We start from the raw sequence: 21911 nt of genomic DNA on the forward strand, positions 1-21911 counted from the left end.
CCTCCTCCGGCTCTTCATTTTCTCCCCTGCTGTGCCTCCTCATTTTTGTATCCTGCCCTGCTGCTGCTTCCCTCACCTCTGCTCTCATAACCACAACACACACATTGACACACACTCTTTCTCTATGTCATCCTTACAGTCACAGGCCATGAGGATCGTGCGGACTGTAGGTCAGGCGTTTGATGTGTGCCACCAGCTGACCCTGCAGCAGAAAAGCGATAGCCAGGAGGATGAGGACGGGAAGGCGGAGGAGTCGGAGGCAATGCCAGGTGACCCACACCCACACATTCAAAATGAAACCCACAAATCTTGGCTGTCTGTGCCCCTCCTGCTCTCCTCCTGTCACACAATCCCCTGGAAAAGCAACACACAATCTCGCCTTGCCTGCTTCTCTTTCATAAATAGGAATGCCTGCAGTAACAAACAGCAGCAACTGAGCACACCTCTCAGAGAAAATGTCATTATCCACCATCATTTTTTCCTGCAGCTTTCCATGGCTGCAGCTGCAGATGTGTTTCAGCTTGAGTCATTGATCAAAGATGTTGTGGGCTTCTGCCAATTCTGTAGCTGCTGCTGTCATTGCCTCCAGATATGCTGCAAATGTGAAGTTCAAAGTAAAAAAAACCACATGAAAATTCCTATTTATCTGCTCTCTCTGCAGCGAAGAAAAGGTTTGCGCTGTCAGAGGAGACTGACCTTGAAGCCACAACAGAAGAAAGCATAGAATGTGTCTCTTCATCAGACCCAGAGAAGAGCAAAAAGGACGAGGCCCTCGGTGACGACGGGAAGGTAAAGTATAGAAGTGGTCCTTGAACATTTCAGCGACGCTCATTCAAAGCCGTCACAAACACAGATGGGTTGTAAAGCCTGCAGAGATGAAGCAAACACTGCAAAGTGTGATTTATGGATGCCTGTGGCTCCAATCTGGATTATACTGCAGCTAAAGACGGGGGCTAAAACAGATACAGTTTCATCATCAGTTTATTTTCCATAGGCTATTTCCTTTGTTTTGTTGTAGAAAAGATTGGCCAAAGATTGGCTATTAACAGCACCCGTAGATTCAAAACAGGACAATCTTTTTACCAGCCTACAACATCAGTTACCATAAAAGTTAGAATAAAAATAAAGAAGTATTCACCCCCTTTGCTGTTTCACTTTTTATTGACTTAAATCTTATAAATCAAGCATGGTCAATATAATTTAGCTTTTGCCGAAATTTTCAAAATTGACTTAATTCCTAATCAGACAACCAACAAACCAATAGACAGCTTATCGAGGGCATGGTTGTGGTTATCATTGTTGACTTCATAGAAATGTCTTTGGTGCATTTATCCAACAGCTGCTGTTTTGTTTGTCAGACATCTACAAAATTTTAACTACAGGCAGTTACTCTATACAGTTCTGTGGAAAAGTGTTTTCCCCACTTCCTGATTGCTTAGATAATTGCATATTTGTCACCTTTTTTTTTATTTTAAAACCTTTAAAACCTGAAGATAACCTGAGTGAATACAAATACAATTTTTAAATGATGATTTCATTTGCTAAGGGAAAAGGCCATCCAAACCTACCAAAATGACTCTAAGAGTGCATTGATGACTCATCCAGGACGTCACAAAAGGACAGAGAACAACATCTAAAAATCTGCAAGCTTCACTTGACTCAGTTAAGGTTAGTGTTTATGATTCAATAATAAGAAAGAGACTGGGCAAAGATGGCACCCATGGGAGAGTTCCAAGACCAAAACCACTGCTGACCAAAAAGAACACAAAGGCTCATCTCACATTTGCTGCTTCATGACCTGGACAACTTGTTCTATTTGATGGAACCATGAATTCTGCGCTCTACCAGAAAATTCTACAGAAGATTTCCCAGTTACTAGTTTGTGACCTTAAGCTCAAGCACACTTGAGTTATGCAGCAGGAGAATAATCCAAAACACACCAGCACGTCTACCACTGAATGTTTGAAAACCAATGTGGCTAAATTAAAACAATTTTGTAAAACAGCTGGCCAAAATTCCTCCACAGAGATGTGAAAGACTCATTGGCAGTTATCCCAAATGCTTGTTTGCAGCTTTTGCTGCCAAGGGTGGCACAACCAGTCGTTTGGTTTAGGAGGCAATTACTTTTTTATATCGGGCCAGGCAGGTTTGCAGGGGTTTTGTTCCCCTAATAAATGAATCATCATTTTAAACATTTCTTCTTTGTTTTTACTCAGGTTATCTTTGTCTAATATTTAAGTTTATCTGATGATCTGAAGTATTAAGTGTAACAAATTTGCAAAAAAAAAGAAATCAGGAAGGGGCGAATACTTTCTCTCAGCACTGTACATGACAAAAATCTGCTGTACAAACTGGTGCTGTCAAGTCTTAAAAACTGGTTGGTGTTGTGGAAAAGACGGCATTAACTTGCATCATGGGAAATGTAGGATAAAATAGTTCTGACCAAGGAGTTACAGCTATGAATTAGGAGAAACTGAAGCCTTTGCTTAATATTTAAACAATAGATATAAAATGTACATCCAAAGAAAACCTAATGTAAAAAATCAGGTAAATAAATCTTACAATGATCCTCTCAATTCCCTCTTTTTACTCAAAGATACGAATAAATACTAAGCCTACATTTGTTCATTCCCCTTTGAAGACAGATCCAAAGATAAACAGGATATTTTAGAACCATGTTTTCCAATAATTTATGAAGTAGTGCGACTAAAAAGTCAGAGATGCCCTGTAGAAGATGTTTCTGCTGCTCTCAGCTCATGATGAAAGTCGGGCTTCATAGCATCTTCAGATGAAAAAAAATACAGTTGTGTCTTAAAGGCTTGTTGGTGGAGAAAATGTTCCAGGACTCTCTTCAATATTGATGTGATCATGGTTTATTAATGAAAACATTTCTAGGTTCTCAATGCTGTGCTAATCCTGAGATGTTAAACAAGCAGCTATCTCATATTTGCCAGCTTAGTCTCTGTTGTACTCTGTCAGCTATACGACTCAGGAGAGATAACCTGTGCTGTGCTCTGTGTTAGTTTGTAGGATATAACATCTAATACCTGGGTTACCTCGGAACATCAAAACATTCTCTCTCTACTTTTGTTAAAGCAGTTGTCCTGGCTGATTTCTGATAACTCACTACATGCAGTTTCCCTCCTTTCCATGTATATGATTTGGAGGTCAAGTGTCCTTCACAGTCCCTTTTTAATGAGTCCAACATATTGATCCCTCATCTCAGATATGGCAGATAAGTCGTGTCCTTCATGGTCGCTCTTCTCCCAGCAGCGCTCTAAAATAATTGTGTGAGTCATAATTCCTGATGGTGGAAACGGTAATAGCAGCCTGTCTGGTCACTCTGTAGATCTATTTAAAGATACTATAGACTGAAGTCCCATTAAAGCATCACTTTTACAATTAAATCAACTAATGCTGCTCTTTACTTTGAATTCAGACTGTTTTCCCTTTACATAACATGATTACTAAGTCCATATTAGTCATGCTTTTACTGTAAAATAAAAAAACAACTTATTTAAATGACAAAATCCACATACATAAACTTTCTTTTATTTCACGTAAGCTTAAAGCTCCTATGATCTATATATTACACTGATAGCAGATCAAATGAAAATTCTTTAGTAAAAGAGATTGCTCTAACATCTCTACATGTCTACTATGGATGTACTAATACCTTGCAATGCCATTAGAAATATGTATAAATATGGATGATTAATATCAATTTGACAAAAACATAAATTGCAATGCCCTTTCTAAAGAATGGAGGGTGCCGTCTGCTTATGCCTTTTTAAATTAAACTTTAATAATCAAGGAAGAGACACGGGGGTTTTCTGTCTCTGCTCCCTCCACACTCATACTGAGCTCTGATGTCAAGCCCACTCCTCACTGAAGTTCCTTTAATGAAGGCTTAAGGGGAGAGCAGTGGTAGAATGTTACAATGTAACATTGTAAATGACATTGTATAGAATAAAATCTACTGTCTATGGAAGCTAGGACCATTATATTTTTGTCAATCAAATCAAAGTTGTCCACATAAATAACTGAAAGCAAATCAATCAAGATCACTTCTTAATATGAGGGGAAAACACTTTTTTAACATTCTGTTATTTCAGTCTAATGTTTATAAGGTTGTTAGTACTGCAAGTTCATGTAAACTACATAAACACTTCATAGTCAAATAAATACCATACGTACCATTTTCAAGACTGGAAAATAGTTGAAGAGATCCTGATTGTAATGTAAACTTTTTCATTTTTTATCCAAATGATACAACTTTTTTGTCTTGTTTAACGCATTATGCATTATGCATTTTTTAGTTTCTCCCACATATTTGGGATCAGCAGGACATGATAAGTTTAAAAGCTCAGCCTGGGCTTCAAGAAGGAGTCAGTTTTGACCCAAAATAACATGCAAAAATATTCCGTAGGTCCTCATTATTTTGATAATGGACCATAAGGACTTGTTAAGGCCAAGGAGAGACAAAATTTCCACTTAAAGTTCTGAATTTTGTTAAACTCTCCCTCTCCAAAATCCACACAAATTCCCTGAAAAGTTAAACCCCCACAATTTTCAAGTTCACCCCCCCCCAAAAAAAAAAAAATTAAAATTTCCCCCGGATTCCCCAAATTTCTATGAAAATAACAGCAAAATTTCCCCCAAAAATCCCTAAAATTTCCATGAAAATCTTTATAAATAGCAATGGACAACCTCCAAAAATATTTAATTTCCCCACATTTGCAAATTGTTTTTCCAAATTATCATGAAAATACTAAAAAAAATTAAATGACACCCCCCCACCCACCCATCCATTCCCCCAAAAACAAATCAAACTCCCATAAATTACTAGTACCCAAATTGCTATGAAAATGCATGAATATTTCCACATAAATTCCCTGAAACATCCCCAAAATTCCCAAATTCCCATGAAGTGCCAGCAAAATTCACACAAATTTCTCAGAAAATTCTCAATGAAACTCAAAAGATACAAACAAATCTCCATGAAAATACTTGAAACATTATTTTCATGGAGACAAAAGATAACTCAGTGGACAAGTCAAAAGTCTCTGCACCCTATGTGATCAAACATTTACATTTCTACCGTTCCATTACTTCTTTTTCATTCCATAATAAGTTCCTTTTTTCTGTGGTTAACCTCATTTCAGTTTACCCAAAGAGCGGGGTCCAGCTGCAGACAGCAGATCTATGACACCCCCTATTACAGACCACTACGGTGCATCACCACCTCTATCAGAACAGGAGGGATGTAATTTGCGGGTACCATGTTAAGAACTTTTTTTAAATTTTTTTTTCAATTCAGCTTTATTCCTCAACAAAGTTAGACAGTAACACTCATGAAATAACCATATTTCAAACTTTACAGAGTAAGCAAAATCTCATAAGCTAATGTAGCTTCGCTAGCTACGTAGTTAAGATCACTCTGTCAGCGAAAGTAGCTGAGCAAGCCACCGTTTGCATAACTACTTCTAAAGTTAGCTTTTTACAACAAGGCATAATCTAACATAGCTAACCTAGCTTTGTTTCCTTTAGCTAATTGTAATTTAAGTTAAATCAGTGACTATTTTCAATTTTGGGTTAAGCACCCCAGTTTTACAGTCTTAATTGACTCATAGAGTTTGTTCTTGGCATCAGATTAAAAACGTGGCAATCTGATTATATCAAAAGAGCAGATAAACCAGTTATTAAAGACAGAAAACACATAGATCAAAACAATCAAAGAACTCAGCATAGCTGGAAGCAGTAAAGCCAAAGTAAAGAACATTTTACATGTTAACCATCTGAAACCAAGTGTCAATAAATTCATATCTTGCTAAATTAGGCAGAGGTTTGCTGAAGTGGTTTGTCATATCAATTTTAAAGGTGCTACTGCTAAAAACAAGTTCATTTTTGTTTTTTTATCGATATTACTAAAAGACATTCTCCTCTCCAGCCTGTACCATGGCAGAAGGAAATAGATAAAGGTCTGTGTTTCAGTATTTTTGGCTTTGGTGTCAGCCTCTCAAAATCAAACACCGAGCTCCTCTATCTTCTCCATTCATCAAACACTTCACCTGCATCATGGGGAAATTTATCACAGAAGCAGGTAGGGACACAAAATCCTACATCAACCGCAGCCTCAGTAGAGCCCCGCCGGCTTCTTTATTGATCCGCCTTTGGTCTGAAATAAAACACACTCCTTCATTCGCTTTATACTTCACATGGTGGATATGGCATTGATCTCTCTTCCTCACATAAGAGGCTTTCATGCCTCATTCTGTCTATCTGTACATGCAGCACAAAGAAACCTGTTTTATGTTCTGTTGGAAGTTATTTTTAGAATCATTTCAAATCAAATACCTCACAACATTCATATTGCAGTGTAGAACTTAAGAAAAATGAGCTATAAAATACACAATTTAGGGCTGAATCGCAGAATCTTTTCTTGAAGATCTTGAGCATTATTTTTTTTTGTTTGTTGTAAGATTCAAATGTAAGTGTAGTGATTTTTCAGTCTGAATGTAAGGCAAAAGCCCCAAACTGTATCTGTAGCTCCTTCTACATGGAGCTCAGACTGGAAGAGAGTTTTTATTTTCCACTGTGAAACTTTTTTTAAACCCTTCTCTTCATTTAACTTTCAGTTTGATCTTCTGCAAAGTCTATCTGTACCCTGGAAGTGGCATATTTTATTTTCTCAGCTTATTGGTAAAAACAATGTTATGTGTTTGGTTCTTTATTTTTTAATCCAAGGGCCATAGTGGTATGCTACTTCACCTCTCAAGGTTCGTGTAGTAATTAAGGTCAAGATGGGGTGTTTTCTCTTCTAGTCTTTAAGTTTCTTGTTGTGATTTGTTACTGTCTGTGTTTATTTAGCGGTATGAACATTGAACCTATTTTTTTGTCGCAAAGAAATAGGCGTTAAATAGCTGAAAATAACTTTCCTTTCACATACCTTAAACTTTTTGATGCTGCATGGAGCAATTCACTGTCGTTTATCCCCTAGGTGTCCAGTGACCCACCTCTCCTGCTGAGCTCCCCCCTCCTAGGGGCTTCTGTGTTGGGTCAGTCCACAGCAGAGGCTCCCCTCTCTGAAGAGCACCAGGTTCAGCTCCTAAAGAAACAACTGCAGCAGCAGGAGCAGCAGGCACTGGCAGCTTCAGCACAGGTACTGATGGCTTTTGCTTTCTTCTTGGAGCGAAAGGAGATATTTTTGATATATATTAAGGGCTCAAGGACCCTACTGTATCTGTAGGCGTTATCTTTCTGTTAGAAGAATTGCTAATTTGGGGGGCTTACAGAAAATTTGCCTGCAGTGGAAATTTTGGTATTTTGGTGGAGTCATGAAAGTCCATCTAGCAGGGGCCCCAAACGTGGGTTAGGGGACTGGGTAAGAGTTATGTGCTTGAAAACTGTGACACATATAAATCAGGTCTACACTAATATTAAAGTCTGTTGGGATGATCCTCTGAAATGTACAGGCAGCACATGTACATACAAACAGCAAAGTGATTTTAGCTGATTGATTAATGATTTTTTTTGCTCATTTTAGACAGCCTTGAGATCTAACGTTGTGTGCGTTCTCAACATAGGGCAGGACCGTGACCCAAGCTGAAAGTTAAACTACTTTTTTTGTACATTTTTTGCCATGAAAATACACCAATAATGCCATACAACTTTTAAGTGCTTATGTCAACCATCACCAAAGTTTACAAGGATGATCACACTTTGAATCTGAATATATTTATGCATCAATGTCATTTATTTGTCATAGTGCCCCCTTCTGGCAATTGAACATTTCTGCCTCTGATTTCTTTGAAATTTTCCTTTAAATAGTCAGCCCCTGCACACCATTCAGCTTAGGCTAATGATTTTAGGTCTGTCTATGGGCCATCATAAGACTTCCAAAACAACCTCTTGGAACCATGCCCAAATCCCAACAGGAAGTTTACCAGCTTAATCTCAATTTCAAAATAAGGCGTTTTTCACGGCACCAGCGACTTAAACCTATTATAACTTCAGCATACAATAATGTTTGATCTTCTTTCTTAAGACAACTGTATCATCCTCCACACACCCACATGCAAGCTTTTTATCATAGCGCCCCCTACTGGCAACAGGAAGTGACACAAAAAGATCTCATATTCATTCCTTCTTCATGCTTAATCTATTGAGCTCTGATTTAGAAAGAAAAGCCTCAGTAATTGGCCACAAGACAGAAATGTTTCATTGAAGGATGTCTCACTGGCAATGCCTAACATTTCAATATCTGTCAACAGAAAGTGACACAACTGGGCCATTTCTTTATTTGGGAGCAATTTGTTATCTTGCCATTTTACAGGAAGTCACTGTAACCCATATGGGAAACTTCTGATTTGCATCAAATCTCACATGATTAGAGTCTCCCCCTCTACATATTTAAATGTGTATTACTGTACTTGTTTTTACTAATACGCCACCTACGGCAAGAAAGCAGAAGCATGTCTAACACATAATGTCCTGCTATTTTCTCATTTTACATGATCAATAATAGTCCTAGGGGGGTCGACATGCTTTCTTTGCTCTGCTGCATCACACAGTATGGGTTGCTTACACCCAGTTATTCCCTCACTCCCACGGTTGCAGCACACCCAAACATGTATCAGGGAGTAAGGGCCCTTCAGTGCTGTTTGCTGCCCTAGTTTGTACTTTCTTTCCCTTCTTCTTAGATATGATATGATTGATACATTTTATTGTCCTCTTGGGGAAATATATCTTGTTTGCAGTGCTTGCCTCTACAGTACAATCAGTAAATGGGTCACTAACAAAACTCAGAGGTGCAGGTACTAATGAAACCATCTCAAACATCGATAGCACATGATTAATGTCACACAGGATTTTCAGAAAAAAAGCACATACACAACAAAAGAAAAGAAAAGGATAAAGTGATAGGGACACTGTGATGCCATTGTACAACCCATCCGGCTTTAAGAAACATGATTTAAAATTTTAATTAAGGTGGGCACAAACAAGTTTTTAAGATGGTTCACTTTACTCTGTATCAGCTGCCAGATGGCAAAAGCGCTTACTGAGAGTGGAGAATGTGTAATAGGTTTGATAATACTCACAGTGCTTGTCTGAGAACAGACTGTTCTTATTTTGACTGAAGGGAGAGGTTTTCAGTCCTCTCCTTAACCTTCATGACAGTCTGGAGCAGAGGAGCTAGCTTCTTGAAATGGAACCCCTCATGATGACCAAAACAGTGTTTTACTGAGATTGTTCAAGTGCAATGATAAGAACTAAAACAATAAAATAAAAGACTATATTTTAGTTAGCTTTATGCCCAGAAATATCCTGCGAACTATTTTTTTTCCTCATATATATGAGCTTCAGAAATTCTGTTTCTCCAGTCAATTAATATAGATCTTTTTAAAGCTCTAAACTCTTTAGTTGTTATTCATAGAGGAGGGACTGTGGACAGAGCCAGAAACAGGAATGAGAGAGTGGGGGCGATTTTATGTACCCCTCAGAAATCAAGTATGTGCTTCCTCTATGCCAGTATGCACTTTTAATCATACAGTACAACAACTTCTTTTTGATTATAACTTTAACACTAGATCACAATAAATCTTGCAGCCGTTACTTTTGACTGGAAAAAGTTTCTAATGGATTTTATTGAATATAAAGTTTCACCGTATGCAGACGACATGTTACTCTTTATGTCTGACCCTTCCTGATTGCTTCTTGTTTTTCCTTTTCTTGTACTTTTAATTAGAATGGAGAAAAACAAATAGCTAGACTTTGACCTTTATCTTAAATATTTCACTGTCTTATTTTCTCTTTAGGTGGCTGTTGCTTGTTCAGATTTGTTTGTCTTTTATCAGTGTTTATTTATAGTTTTAAGTGTGCATCAGTCTTCTTGCATAGAGTATTTATCTCCCTGTTGGTTGGAAAGCTTTTCTCTCTTGGTGATCTGAATATTATCCACATAAAGCTATTCCACAGTGGCCTAATCAGCAGACTGCCAAACTTTAGTTTTACTATTGGGCAGCAAATCTAAAAATTGTTTCAAATACAATAGAAAAAAGGAAACTTACTGGCTTATGATAGAGAGAAACTTTTTCCAAGAATGTTTCATCTCATTATGCTTCATTGTGCTCCAGCGTCCCATATGCAGGGCTAATAGCCAAATATTATTCCACATATTTTGCACTTTGTTGTTTTGAAATATGGCAACAATTTAGACATTCCTTTGAGATCTGTATAATACCACCAATTCAAATTGTGATTAAGTTATTCTGCTCAACTAAAAGCATAGTTATTAAGGGCTTATTTTTCATTTTTAAGCAGATTGTTCAGACATTTTATAACTCCAGATGACACTTTGTCAGAGACTGACAAATTAGTAGCAGATTTTCCACCAATATCAGTCAGTTCCTTTCACAGCCACATGCTAACCACACTCAGTTCATGAGATCACATCATCCTGGAGGTGAAATATAGGTGACATGTTCCCCTTATTGATGAGAGTAAATATGACAAGACGTGTGTCCTTTACAGGACAGTGAAGGGATCCAGAGGGAACAGAACTTCAGTGTACCTTTGATCAAAGATGACTGGGAAATGCATTCATGTATTTTGAATGGCCCTTCCTAAGCTCATGGTATATGTATGTATTTGCACACGCTGAAAGGTCACTCTATTAGGTACACCTGTTCAATTACTTGTTAACACAAATAATTAATCAGCCAATCACATGGGAGCAACTCAATGCATTTAGGCATGTAGACGTGGTCAAGACGTCTTGCTGAAGTTCAAACGGAGCATCAGAATGAGGAAGAAAGGGGATTTATGTGACTTTGAACTTAGCATGGTTGTTAGGGCCAGACAGGCTGGTCTGAGTATTAAGGAACTTCTGACCTAGGGTTTGCAGAATGGTCCACAAAAGGGAAAATATCCAGCAAGCAACAATTGTGTGGATGAGAATGCCTTGTTGATGTCAGAGGTCAGAAGTAGGGGTGCACCGATCAATCGGCCAAGATCGGTATCGGCGCCGATTTCCTCAATTTCAGGAGATCGGCGATCGGCCGATCCTTATAAAGATGGGTGGATGAGATCGGTTTCATATGCCTCTACCTACTAAAATGTGAAAAATGAAAGACTAAAAGAACTGATATAATTTAGTAGTTTGGACAGCAATGCTTTAAACTTTTCATTTATATTTGAGAGAACTGCCTCATGTGCAGTTAAAACAACAAGTTTGTATTGTTTCATGGGTATTGTTCAATGTTATTCAATAAAATAAGATTGGAACATTGAAGGTGTATGCTGTCAGTTATAAAAAAAATCGGTATCTGCAAAAATCGAAATAGGCAGGTCAGGCTTTTTAAAGATCGGTGATCGGCCAGAAAATTGCAATCGATGCACCCCTTGTCAGAAGAGAATGGGCAGACTGGTTAAAGATGATAGAAAGGCGACAGTAACTCAAATAACCACTTGTAACAACCAAGGTATGCAGAACACCATCTCTGAATGCACAACACATCGAACTTTGAAGCAGATGAGCTACAGCAGCTGGAGACCACACTGGTTCAACTCCATTCAGCTAAGAACAGGAAACTGAGGCTACAATTTGCACAGGCTCACCAAAATTGGACAACAGTAGATTGGTAAAAAGTTGCCTGGTCTGATAAGTCTCAATTTCAGCTGCGACATTCTGATGGTAGGGTCAGAATTTGGCGTAAACAACTTGAAAGCATGGATCCATCCTGCCTTGTTTTGACAGCTCAGGCTGGTAGTGGTGGTGTAATGGTGTGGGGGATCATTTCTGGTGGAACAGGAGATTGGCATCATGGATGAACAGCTGACAAATTTGCAGCAATTGCACAATGCTATCATGTCAACATGGACCAAAATTTCTGAAATGTTTCCAACACCTTATTGAAACTATGCCATGAAGAATTAAGGCAGTTCTGAAGGCAAAAGAGGGTCCAGCTCAATACTAGTAAGGTGTACCTAATAAAGTGGTGGTGAGTGTAGATCAATAAGCCTGAATAAGAACTGGTTTTTACTGTCGCTGTCGCACAGTAGGCAAAGAGAGCAACAGAAGGAGCACACTTAAACAATTTGACTTCTTAAAATTCACAACCAAAAAGACTTTAAAAACATTTGAAGAGCCAGGACTCAGATGTGTCCTTTTAGGTTATTTTAATTCCGGGCAAGAAAGTGTACAAACTAAGATCAACATTTCTTGACTTCTTTTAGTGGTGTGAACAAAGATCAGACGGATACCTTGCATACAAGAAGCATGTTAAGTGGTGCAGGTACAACCTTCACAATAAAACTGTAAAGACTTCCTGAAAAGCACAAAACAGCCTAAGAATTGATATGTAGTTCTGTGCAAATATGTACATATATGAATAAACACATACATCAGAATATGTATGCATATTTCTAAACACACATATCTCCATGCATACATATCACAGGACCCTAGGACTCAAAAATTATAAAGTTTTTAATATAGAAAGTCCTTTTAAAAGTTCAGAAATTTTGCAAAGTGTAGGCAACTATCAATATAAAGTTTATGTAGTTAGTACATTTAAAAATTACCACTTCAAAATAAGTGCTCAGGGGTTCAAGAGAAAATGCAACAGTCAAAAAGCACAACAGAAAGACTCATCTAGTGACCCAAGAAAATTGTATACACCAAACCATATAATACTACAAACATTTGATGTGATAATAAAAAAGGACAATCGTATGGTTTCTCAAATACATGCAGAAATGTCTGGTTTCCAATAAAAGGGAGCCTTGTGTGTGCAATATTTTGTTCCTACCAAGCTACAACAGACATGAAAATCAGAATTCATTGTCTCACATAATCAGTTAATGGATAATGAAGTGCCAAAGCTGATGTTATTCACAGTCAGTCTCTATTCATTAATCTGTCCTCTGTGTGAATGTCGACATTTAATTGAACACTGCAGTAAAATCAGCTGCTATTGTTATCATCACAGTGGTGTTTGTTCTTGTAATTGTTAAACGCTTTCGCAGGAGTGAAAGCTGACAATAGTTTCCCTTGAAAGAAAGAGAGATGTCTGGGAGCAAATAACAGTCGACATGCTAGTCTCTCTGTGTTGCTCTTCTCTGACTTTAAAGTTTCACCATACTAAGATGCTCATTATTACAGCGCTTTTTACTTTAAAACCATTTCTTTGAGCTTGTTTCATGTCATGTAGTGTTATCTTTTTATATTTTCTCTCAAAATGTTCATCTCATGGGCCCTGAGTGGTGTTTTTAGTTCAGTTTTTTTCTTAGGTCTTTTCTTTTTTTGTGCCTCAGCAGTGACAGTAGCCGAGGCTCTAGGCATTATGTTTTCAAACTGTTAGTCTGTTCCGCCCTTCTTGTGAGTGTGATATCTCAAGAACACTTTGAGATAATTTCCTACAAACTTTGAACAAGTCAGTGTTATCTCTGCTGAAAATGTGACTAAAGTGTTCATCGACAGCCTTTTTTGTCCAACAGCCAAGGTCAGACCAACACATAGGTCTGTATGTGACTGACTGGCTGACTGACTGGCTATGTAACTTAGTGAGTGACTATACTTTCAGAGCCATACAGAGTTGCGTCATTGGAGGAGTGGTGTCATCTAATGGCGGTTCATTGAGCATAGTGGACCCCCGCTGATACCATTCTCTGTTAACCTTGCATAGCAGATGGATTTGGTGCTAACATTGGTGCCAAACTGAAGGCTATTCGGAACGATCAGTGTCAGTTGAGAACAAAGCGGTGGCGACAGGCAGCTTGGGTGTATTTAAAGCTGTTTGCAATGGCTGCCTGCGATTGACTCAAATGTAGCTTTAGCATGGCATCAGTTTTACTAGAACTGGATTGCATCTCTGTATGAAATACAAAATAAAAACTACACCAAAAGCTTTTCATGATGTGAAAGATGTTTTCTCTCTTCTGCATCTGCATGAGTTTGTGTTCATTACAGGGGGAAAGGGTTAGTTGTTGTGTAAGTGGTTGTGTGTATTGTCTGCTAGTTGACCGTTTAGCTAGGACATAGCCACAGCAGCAGTTTTGGTAGAACATTTCTTTATCAAAACAAGGGCAGAAAGCAACACTGAAGGTTTTCATGACAAAAAGGATGTTTTTGCTCTTCTCCCGGTCTTCTGCGGCATGGCTTTGTAATCGGTACAGGTGGGGGTTTCCACTGTATCCAATGGCTGCTGCAGTGGTAGCTGTTAGCTCTAATGTAGCTGTAGGAAAGTGGCAGTTTAATCTGAACCGGACCACATTTCTTTTTACAACAAGAGCATAGAACCACACTGACAGCTTGTCTTGGCAGAGAAGATGTTTAGCACGCCTCCTGACCGGCCTTGGCATCAATTTTATTCACAGAGGAGCTCTGCCATAAACAATCTAAGGAAGTGGTAGCCTGTCGGCTCGACAGTAGTTCATGCACAGAATGTCATTTTGTCTTTTCATCCGATTGGCCCGTCATGAATGTGACAGAGCATTCCTCCAATTACCCTCCGAGAAGTTTTTTAAAAGTCCTGCCCTTTCTATGGGAGCTTTCCTAGATGAATGTGAAATATATGAATGCAATGGATATACGAAACATTTGATCTGCCGTATCAGATTAATGCTCTGTCTATAGCACTGTGGATACCTGTTTCGGGTGAGTAGGCGGAGCTACTCCTCTCCCCTGTCTGACATTACATCAGGCATCCCAATTAGTTGCGGTCAGCCCTATGCTAGGTTTTAACCTAGTCTTGCTTGCGACACAGATGAGACTATGGCAAGCTATAAACACTAAAGATCTATGGTAGAAAAAAATCTGTGACGAAAAATAACTAAATTTTTTTGCCAAGGACACTGGATAGGACTATTATTTTAGTGGTGACTGTCAGACATTCAAAATTCATGATATTTCTCCTTCGTGTGTTCAGTCTGTCAAAACACAAGCAGAGGTGAGAGAGCAGAAGGAAAGTGATGTCACTACATCAGAGAAAGTTACCGTTAATGTTTTTAAAAAGTGTCACTGTTACCAAATAAACAGATGCTGAGAGATTTTACATTGAACCAAAGTACCACATGTAGATCAGACCTTTAGAGGTGTATTATTTTTCAACTGTATCTTAATGTGATGTTAAAATCCTCATCAGAATCCTCTGATGGAGATAATGAGAAAGTTACTGGAATAAAGAATCACAGTTCTATCTTATTTGGAGATGATAATCAAAGTGTGCTATTTTAATTTTCAATCAGCGGCGTGTTCAGTAGGATGTGGTGAAGTATTTCACCTCATTAAATTTCCACCTCTTTCATTCCTTTAAACTCTAACATAAAAGCTCAAAAAGTTTCCAGTCATGTGAAATATGCCCCAAGGCGAAGTTTCAAAACCTTTGATGATTTCAGGCAAACTTTTTTAGTCCGAGTGCTTCCAGCTCGCCCCAGCTAATCTCACTGACAGATCTGATTCCTAATGCTGATGTGCCATAAATGAGAGAATGAGAGATTCAATGAAATCTAATTAACAGGCTGCCTCACAGACGGTGTTTTATTTAGTTACTGCCTGCTGTGTCAATTAAGAAGAAATTGAAGGACTTTGTGGGTCTTTACCCTCACTCTGTGTGTTGCTGCGTTCAGGTGCATGTACTGCAGGAGCAGCTGTCGGTGGAGGTGTCTGCACGGACCGAAGCACAGGCGAGAGTTCAGAGGCTCCTGCAGCAGAACACAGACCTGCTGCAGCACATTTCCCTGCTGGTTAAACAGATCCAGGAGCTGGAGCTCAGAGCTGCTGGGCAGTTAACATCCAGTGAGTTTAAAATCTGCTGCTATCTTGATGCGCTTTCAGCATCTTTTCCCATTTGCAGCTCATATTTTGTTCTTTGTTCCTGTCTTATTCTTTCTTCCATAGAATCTCATTAAATGTCTTTCTTCTTTTCCCCATTTCCTTAAGTCCTTCCTTTTATTACGGCTCCTGTTCTCATCCATTTCTGGCACGTAATCAATTATCCTATGGCAGCTCTCTCAAAGGTTTCAGTGCTGCTCTCTGCTCCCCCCTCTCTGCTTTTAGCCGATGGCCATATGCTGCCACAAAGCCATGAATTATCAAATCCTGTCAGCACAGACCCCATCCAACTCCATTTAATCTCTTCCGCTTTGCTTTAACCCCTCTCTTAATAGCTTGTCTCTGTTTTTTATACAAAATGTGATAACTACCTCTTTAATCTTACACCCTTCTTTTGATGTTTTGTCTCTGTTCTCAGTGGGCTCCCAGGATAGTCTGTTAGAGATCACTTTCAGAGCTAAACCCCCCAGCGCTCCCCATGACACCCTCACCTCTTCTTCATCTTCGGGTGCTTTAGCAGCACCGTCCCTGCTCCAAATCAGCGACAGTGCCTGGGTCTCCAGCCTCCCCGGACCCTGCTCTCCAGGCACCACTGGCACTGCCACCAGCCCTCTGGGATTAAGCGGCAGCGGAGTTCGGCTTGAGTGTTTCCGCTTCTCCTCCCGCAGGGCGGACAGCCAGGAGCAGAGCCAGGACACGGGGGAGACCCCCAGCGACGGAGCCCCAGATGAGAGCTCACTGCTGGGAGAGCAGGTCCTGGGAGCCCTGGAGCTGCTGCGGTTCAGGGAGTCAGGGATCGGATCCGAGTACGAATCAAACACAGATGAAAGCGATGACCGGGACAGCTGGGGGCAGGGGGAGGGGGTGGGGGCTGATGGTGCAGCTCGACTGTTTAATGTGCTGAATGCAGAGAGTTTGCCGGACTGCCTAGGAGATGAGATGGCTGTGTAGTGGTGCTAATAAAACAACACATGCAGCTTTGAATTTATGCACCAGCCCAATGGGAAGGAGGTGAAATTTATTGACTTTATTACACAGAGATCATGTATTGTGACATCAGTTAACCACATTGTCTGCAGAGATGAATAATTTGTAGCTGATTCTGCACAGTGCTCACTGACCATTGATCTGAGTAAAGATTTTAATTTCAACTCAAAGTTTTATTGAGGGGTTTCCTTATCCACTTATATGAGGGGTAGAATATACAATGCCTATAAAAGTTATTCATCCCCTTAGATGTTTTACAGTTTAATTATTTTGATAACTCAATCAGGGTCAATATACTTTGAAAAAAAACTGCTTAATAATCTTTTTAAATGTCAAACTGAAAAACAGATTTCAGCAAAGTAATGTCAAACAAAAATAAAAAAGACAAAAGTATTTCCAGCTGTGCAAGCTGTGATTGAGACCTATCCACACAGACTCACTACTGAGTTGAAGGGGGTGAAAATTTATGCAGTCTCTTATTTTACATGACAGATTTTTATTTAATTGACATTACTCTAAAAAATTCTGTTTTCATTTTGACATTAAAGAGGGTTTTTTTGTAATTTCTTGATCAAAAAGCCTAATTATATTGACCATGATTAATCTATAAAATCAATAAAAGGGTGAAACATCAATGGGGTAAACACTTTCTAAAGGCACTGTAACATAGGCTGTGAAAATGAAAACAGAGAAACAGATTCAAACTAATTTGATCAAATTGATCATGCAATTTTAGTAAACCTTTTGGGAATATCTTGATAACAAAAAATGTTTAAATTATTTTTACCTATTATGATTTTACACACCCTATGACTGACACATTGCCAGCATAGTTTGAAGAAATAGTTAGGTTTTATCAAATTCAAGTTGTATGACTTACTTGTCAGTAGTAAGTATTAGTCACAGGAGATGTTTTCTGCTTGGCCCTTAAAAAGCAACAATATTTAACTTTTATCTGAAAAATAGCTTTTCCAACGCCAGTCTTATAGAACTATGTCTATAAAGGCATCATTTAAAAAAACCTTAAGTACAGTGTTTCTGAAGAAAATCTCATCACCTGGCAGATGTCACTATTGGCAAATGTATTTGTAGGACATTCTGCCAAAGCTCAATCATCCACATCTGCTGTGTTAAGCATCAAAGCCTCATTTTATATATTCATCTTCATCCTTTAAGTAGCACAGAGTGGAGTAAAGCTTCTCATTTAAAGGATCCTCTGGAATTTCATGTTTTTTCCCACAAATAGCTCGGCGCCATAAATGTTTAGTAAAACTAACCTCTGACCTTTAATCACTACAAGTTATGTTGCACCAATCTCATACCCTAAAATGTGTTTGTGTCATGAGAGTGGATGCAACCAAAGACTGTAACTCAGGAACAGAAAAGGAGAGAAACTGACAGAATTAAACCCTTATACACATGAATTGCCATTGTCATGGTTTTATTTTCCATTCCAAAAAAGTATAACTGTACTTGATTGTACACACTTTGCATACAGGGTTATGGTTACACATCCTCTGCATGCAAAGTTTGCAAACAACGGGCTGTAGGCACTGGCAGAGTCAAATTAGCCCACAGTCTGGTAACTTTACAGTTCCTCATCAGGCGACATGGCTCTTCAGCTTCTCACCCTCTGTTTGTAAAAAACGAACGTTGTTTATGAGGGGTAGCAGGCCGATATGCAACGTGTTTCACCACAGTGCAGTTGCACTCAGTGCCCTGTGGTTGGCTCCAAAGATAACCAAACCAAATAGCTTCTCATTGTTGCTTTTATTGGAGAACAAAATGATGAGACACTCACAATTTGTGGTCCAAACAAAGTGGCTTGCTGAAGAAAGAGTAAAACCTTGAGAATTTTCTCATTAAGCATAAACTTACCCAGACATTGCTAAGTTCTTAAAATATGCAGTTACTTTGGAAGAATGGTCATATCCGTAGCCATGTATTGCCTAGATTTCATGCCACAGACTCTTCCCGGTGTCTCCTGTGTTTGATACACTCACTATTAGCAAGCACCTCATACAACTTCATTTCAGAAAATGGGAACTCTTCCTTTAAAGACAAATTCATATCCAAAATATGAACAAAATCATTTATAGTAGTAATAAGTAACAGTAATAATGTTACTTATTAATATTAGCAACCTGTACCAGTCCGTATTAACTATGAAAATGTTAAACCAAGCGTCTTCACTGTTTTGTGTGAAATTAAAGCTCCTGTGAGGAATTTTGGTTTGTCTCAGTTTTGCGTCCCCTGTGGTCAAAGTGGTTTGTCTTATCCTTGATAATCTTGTCTCTTTATCTTGAAGGTTGTTTTCTCTGCTTTATGTTTTTTTACATTCAACTATATCGCTCACTGTGAATCTTAACTCTGGAAAAGTCTTAAGCATGCTGTTCATCTAAAATGAAGCCTACCCCGCAGCTGCATCTTTGGTCTGGTTTGCTTTTGCAGCACTAATAGAGACACCTGTATTCATTTCAGTCTGTTTAGTAACCAGATTAAAAACTTCTCACAGGAGCTTTCAGTAAGCCCGAAAAGACAAAGTAAGACTCATTAGTGGTGTTAAGAGCTTCCTGATGCTGAGATCAACATGCTAACATCCTTTGTAATGTTTGTCGTTATCATTTCTTTAAGGTCAATCAGTGTGTTAATAGTATGCTAATTTTTGCTAAATAGCATTAAACAAAGTTAGAAATTAGGTAAAGAGTGATGGGAATGTTTTAAGTTTTGCAAGAATTAAATCACTAACAAAATGTTTGACAAGAAGATATTTGGACTACAAACTAAATACTCAAACATAAAACTAGCCACTAAAATTCCTAACTGAATTTCAAAGAAACTCAAACATACACATTTTTGACTTGATTGCAAGTGCACACCAAAAAGAGGTGTACATATATGAATGTGAAGCACTGCAATGTTTTTTCAACCTTTGATTGTTGGATAGTATACTGTCTGTTAGTATGTGTGTTACTGCTTGTGTCAGTTTGATGACTGTTGTTCCTTACAAGGTGCCATCACCTCTCGCTGGGCTTGTTACACTGTGGCTCTGTCTTTGTTTATAGACTCGTGTCACACTGGTCATGGACATGGTCATTTTTGCTGTTTTCTAATCAAGATCTCTGAAGTCTGAAAATGTTAGAACATATTTTGGAGTGAATGATAAAAGTTAACCATGCTTGTAGTGACACCTAATCTGTAATTACACGTGTTTAAAAATGCATCCTTCTTTTTGATTTTGTTCCTCTTTTCATAACACTGTTAAATTTAGGTTCACTTAAAGTGCCTATAAAAAGTATTCACCCCCTTGAATGTTTTACCCTTTCATTGATTTTATACTTTAATCATCGTCACTATAATTTGGCTTCTTTGACAAATATTACAAAAATCTCTTAAATGTCAAAGTGAAAACAGGTTTCTATAATTTTGATTTAATAAAACATGTAATCTAAACATCAAATCTGAATCTTAACATCAAGAAATGGAAGGAATATGGCACATGTTTAAATCTGCCTTGATCAGACCATCCTCACAAACTAAGTGGCCGTGCAAGAAGGAGACTAGTGAGAGAGGCCACCAAGACATCTTTGACTACTTTAATGGAATTATAAGCGCAGCAGCTGAGATGAAAAAGACTGTATACAACTGTCTCTTCACCAGTCAAAGCTTTATGGGAGAAAACTCATATTAATCCTGGACTAGAGTTCTCCTAAAGGCACGTGGGAGACTCCATGCTCAAGCAGAGGAAAGTTCTTAAGTCTGATGTGACCAAAATGTCTCTTTTTGGTCATCAGACAAGACGGTATTGGTGAACACCAAACACTGCATATCACAGCAAACACACCATCCCCACTGTGAAGCACGGTGGTGGCAGCATCATGCTGTGGGGATGCTTCTCGGCAGCATGCCCTGGAAGGCTTGTAAAGGCAGAGGGTAAAATATATGTGGGAAAACATTGATGACAACCTTATTTAGTCTGTAAAAGAGAGCTACAGCTTTGGAAAATATGTATTTTTTTAGCAAAACAGTGACCCGAAGCATAAAGCAAAAGCTACAAATGGTCTTAAGACAAGAAGGTGAATTTTCTGGAACATGTCAAAGCCTAGACTTGAATCCAGTAGAGAATTTGTAGCTGGACTTGCCTGATCCCTGAGCAAGCTGACAGAGCTTGAATATCTTAAAAAAGAATGGAGTAAAATTAAGTCAAAAGATGTGCAAGCCTGATTGAGTCCTATCCACACAGACTCAGTGCTGTGATTGCAGCTAGAGGTGTGTCTACTAAATACTGACTTGAAAGGGGTGAATATTCATGCATTCACCTATTTGACATTACAAATTTTTATTTAATTGACATGACTGTAAAAATCTGTTTCCACTTTGACATTTTTTGTCTTTTTTTAAAGCCAAATAATATTGACCATGATTGATTTATAAAAGCAATAAAAGGGTAAAACATCTGAGGAGGTGAAAACATTGTATAGGTACAGTACATGCATTGCACAAACTACAGAAGCCCTAAGCAGACATACATCCAAACATTTGATTAACCGCCATTCTCCATGATAGCCAGTGATTTTAAGCTTTTTTACTTGAGCTTGCAAGCTATCAGTCTCATATTACAAGATAACAATGCATCCTTCCCATGATAATTAGTTAATGTCTTATTATCTCAAAGAAATAACTAAGACTAAATTACTGTTAATTGTGGGACATCTACTACCACTATTGTAATGCTGTACTGATAGAGCCAAAATGTGCTGCATCACTGTTGGACCAACTTTGAATAATTTTTTTCTACAAGTCCAAAACCAGACTAAGATGAAGGCATATAAAACTTTCAGACTCACTTCATTTTGTTCTGGCCAGCTGTCGCTCCAGCTCTACCTTGCTGACAGAAAGCCAGGACTTTGATTCACTGAATCAGGGACGTGGCTTTGAGCACTTTCCAAAATCGATAAATCTCCTCCTGGGCGTTCTCTTCGCCTCTTTCTCTCTCTCTCTCTCTCTCTTACCTTCTTCCCCTCTTTTCCCTGAAGCCTGTCGACTGCATCACACTCTTTTTGCACCCAGACTCTGTCAGCTATTTCTA

At 38.6% G+C, this 21911-nt stretch overlaps 1 protein-coding gene across 1 annotated transcript in view; it reads left to right on the forward strand.

Moving 5' to 3' along the window:
- Positions 1-17171, forward strand: part of LOC121520584 (carboxyl-terminal PDZ ligand of neuronal nitric oxide synthase protein-like) — a 33957-nt gene extending 16786 nt beyond the window's left edge. The window contains exons 6-10 of the mRNA XM_041804106.1: positions 140-269; positions 662-789; positions 7001-7162; positions 15631-15799; positions 16254-17171. Coding sequence (XP_041660040.1) covers positions 140-269; positions 662-789; positions 7001-7162; positions 15631-15799; positions 16254-16786 — 1122 coding nt within the window. The 3' untranslated portion in view covers positions 16787-17171. The remainder of the gene's footprint in view (positions 1-139; positions 270-661; positions 790-7000; positions 7163-15630; positions 15800-16253) is intronic.
- The last annotated feature ends 4740 nt before the right edge of the window (positions 17172-21911 follow it).

This window comes from Cheilinus undulatus, linkage group 13 (genome assembly GCF_018320785.1).
Source record: "Cheilinus undulatus linkage group 13, ASM1832078v1, whole genome shotgun sequence".
Taxonomy (NCBI): domain Eukaryota; kingdom Metazoa; phylum Chordata; class Actinopteri; order Labriformes; family Labridae; genus Cheilinus; species Cheilinus undulatus.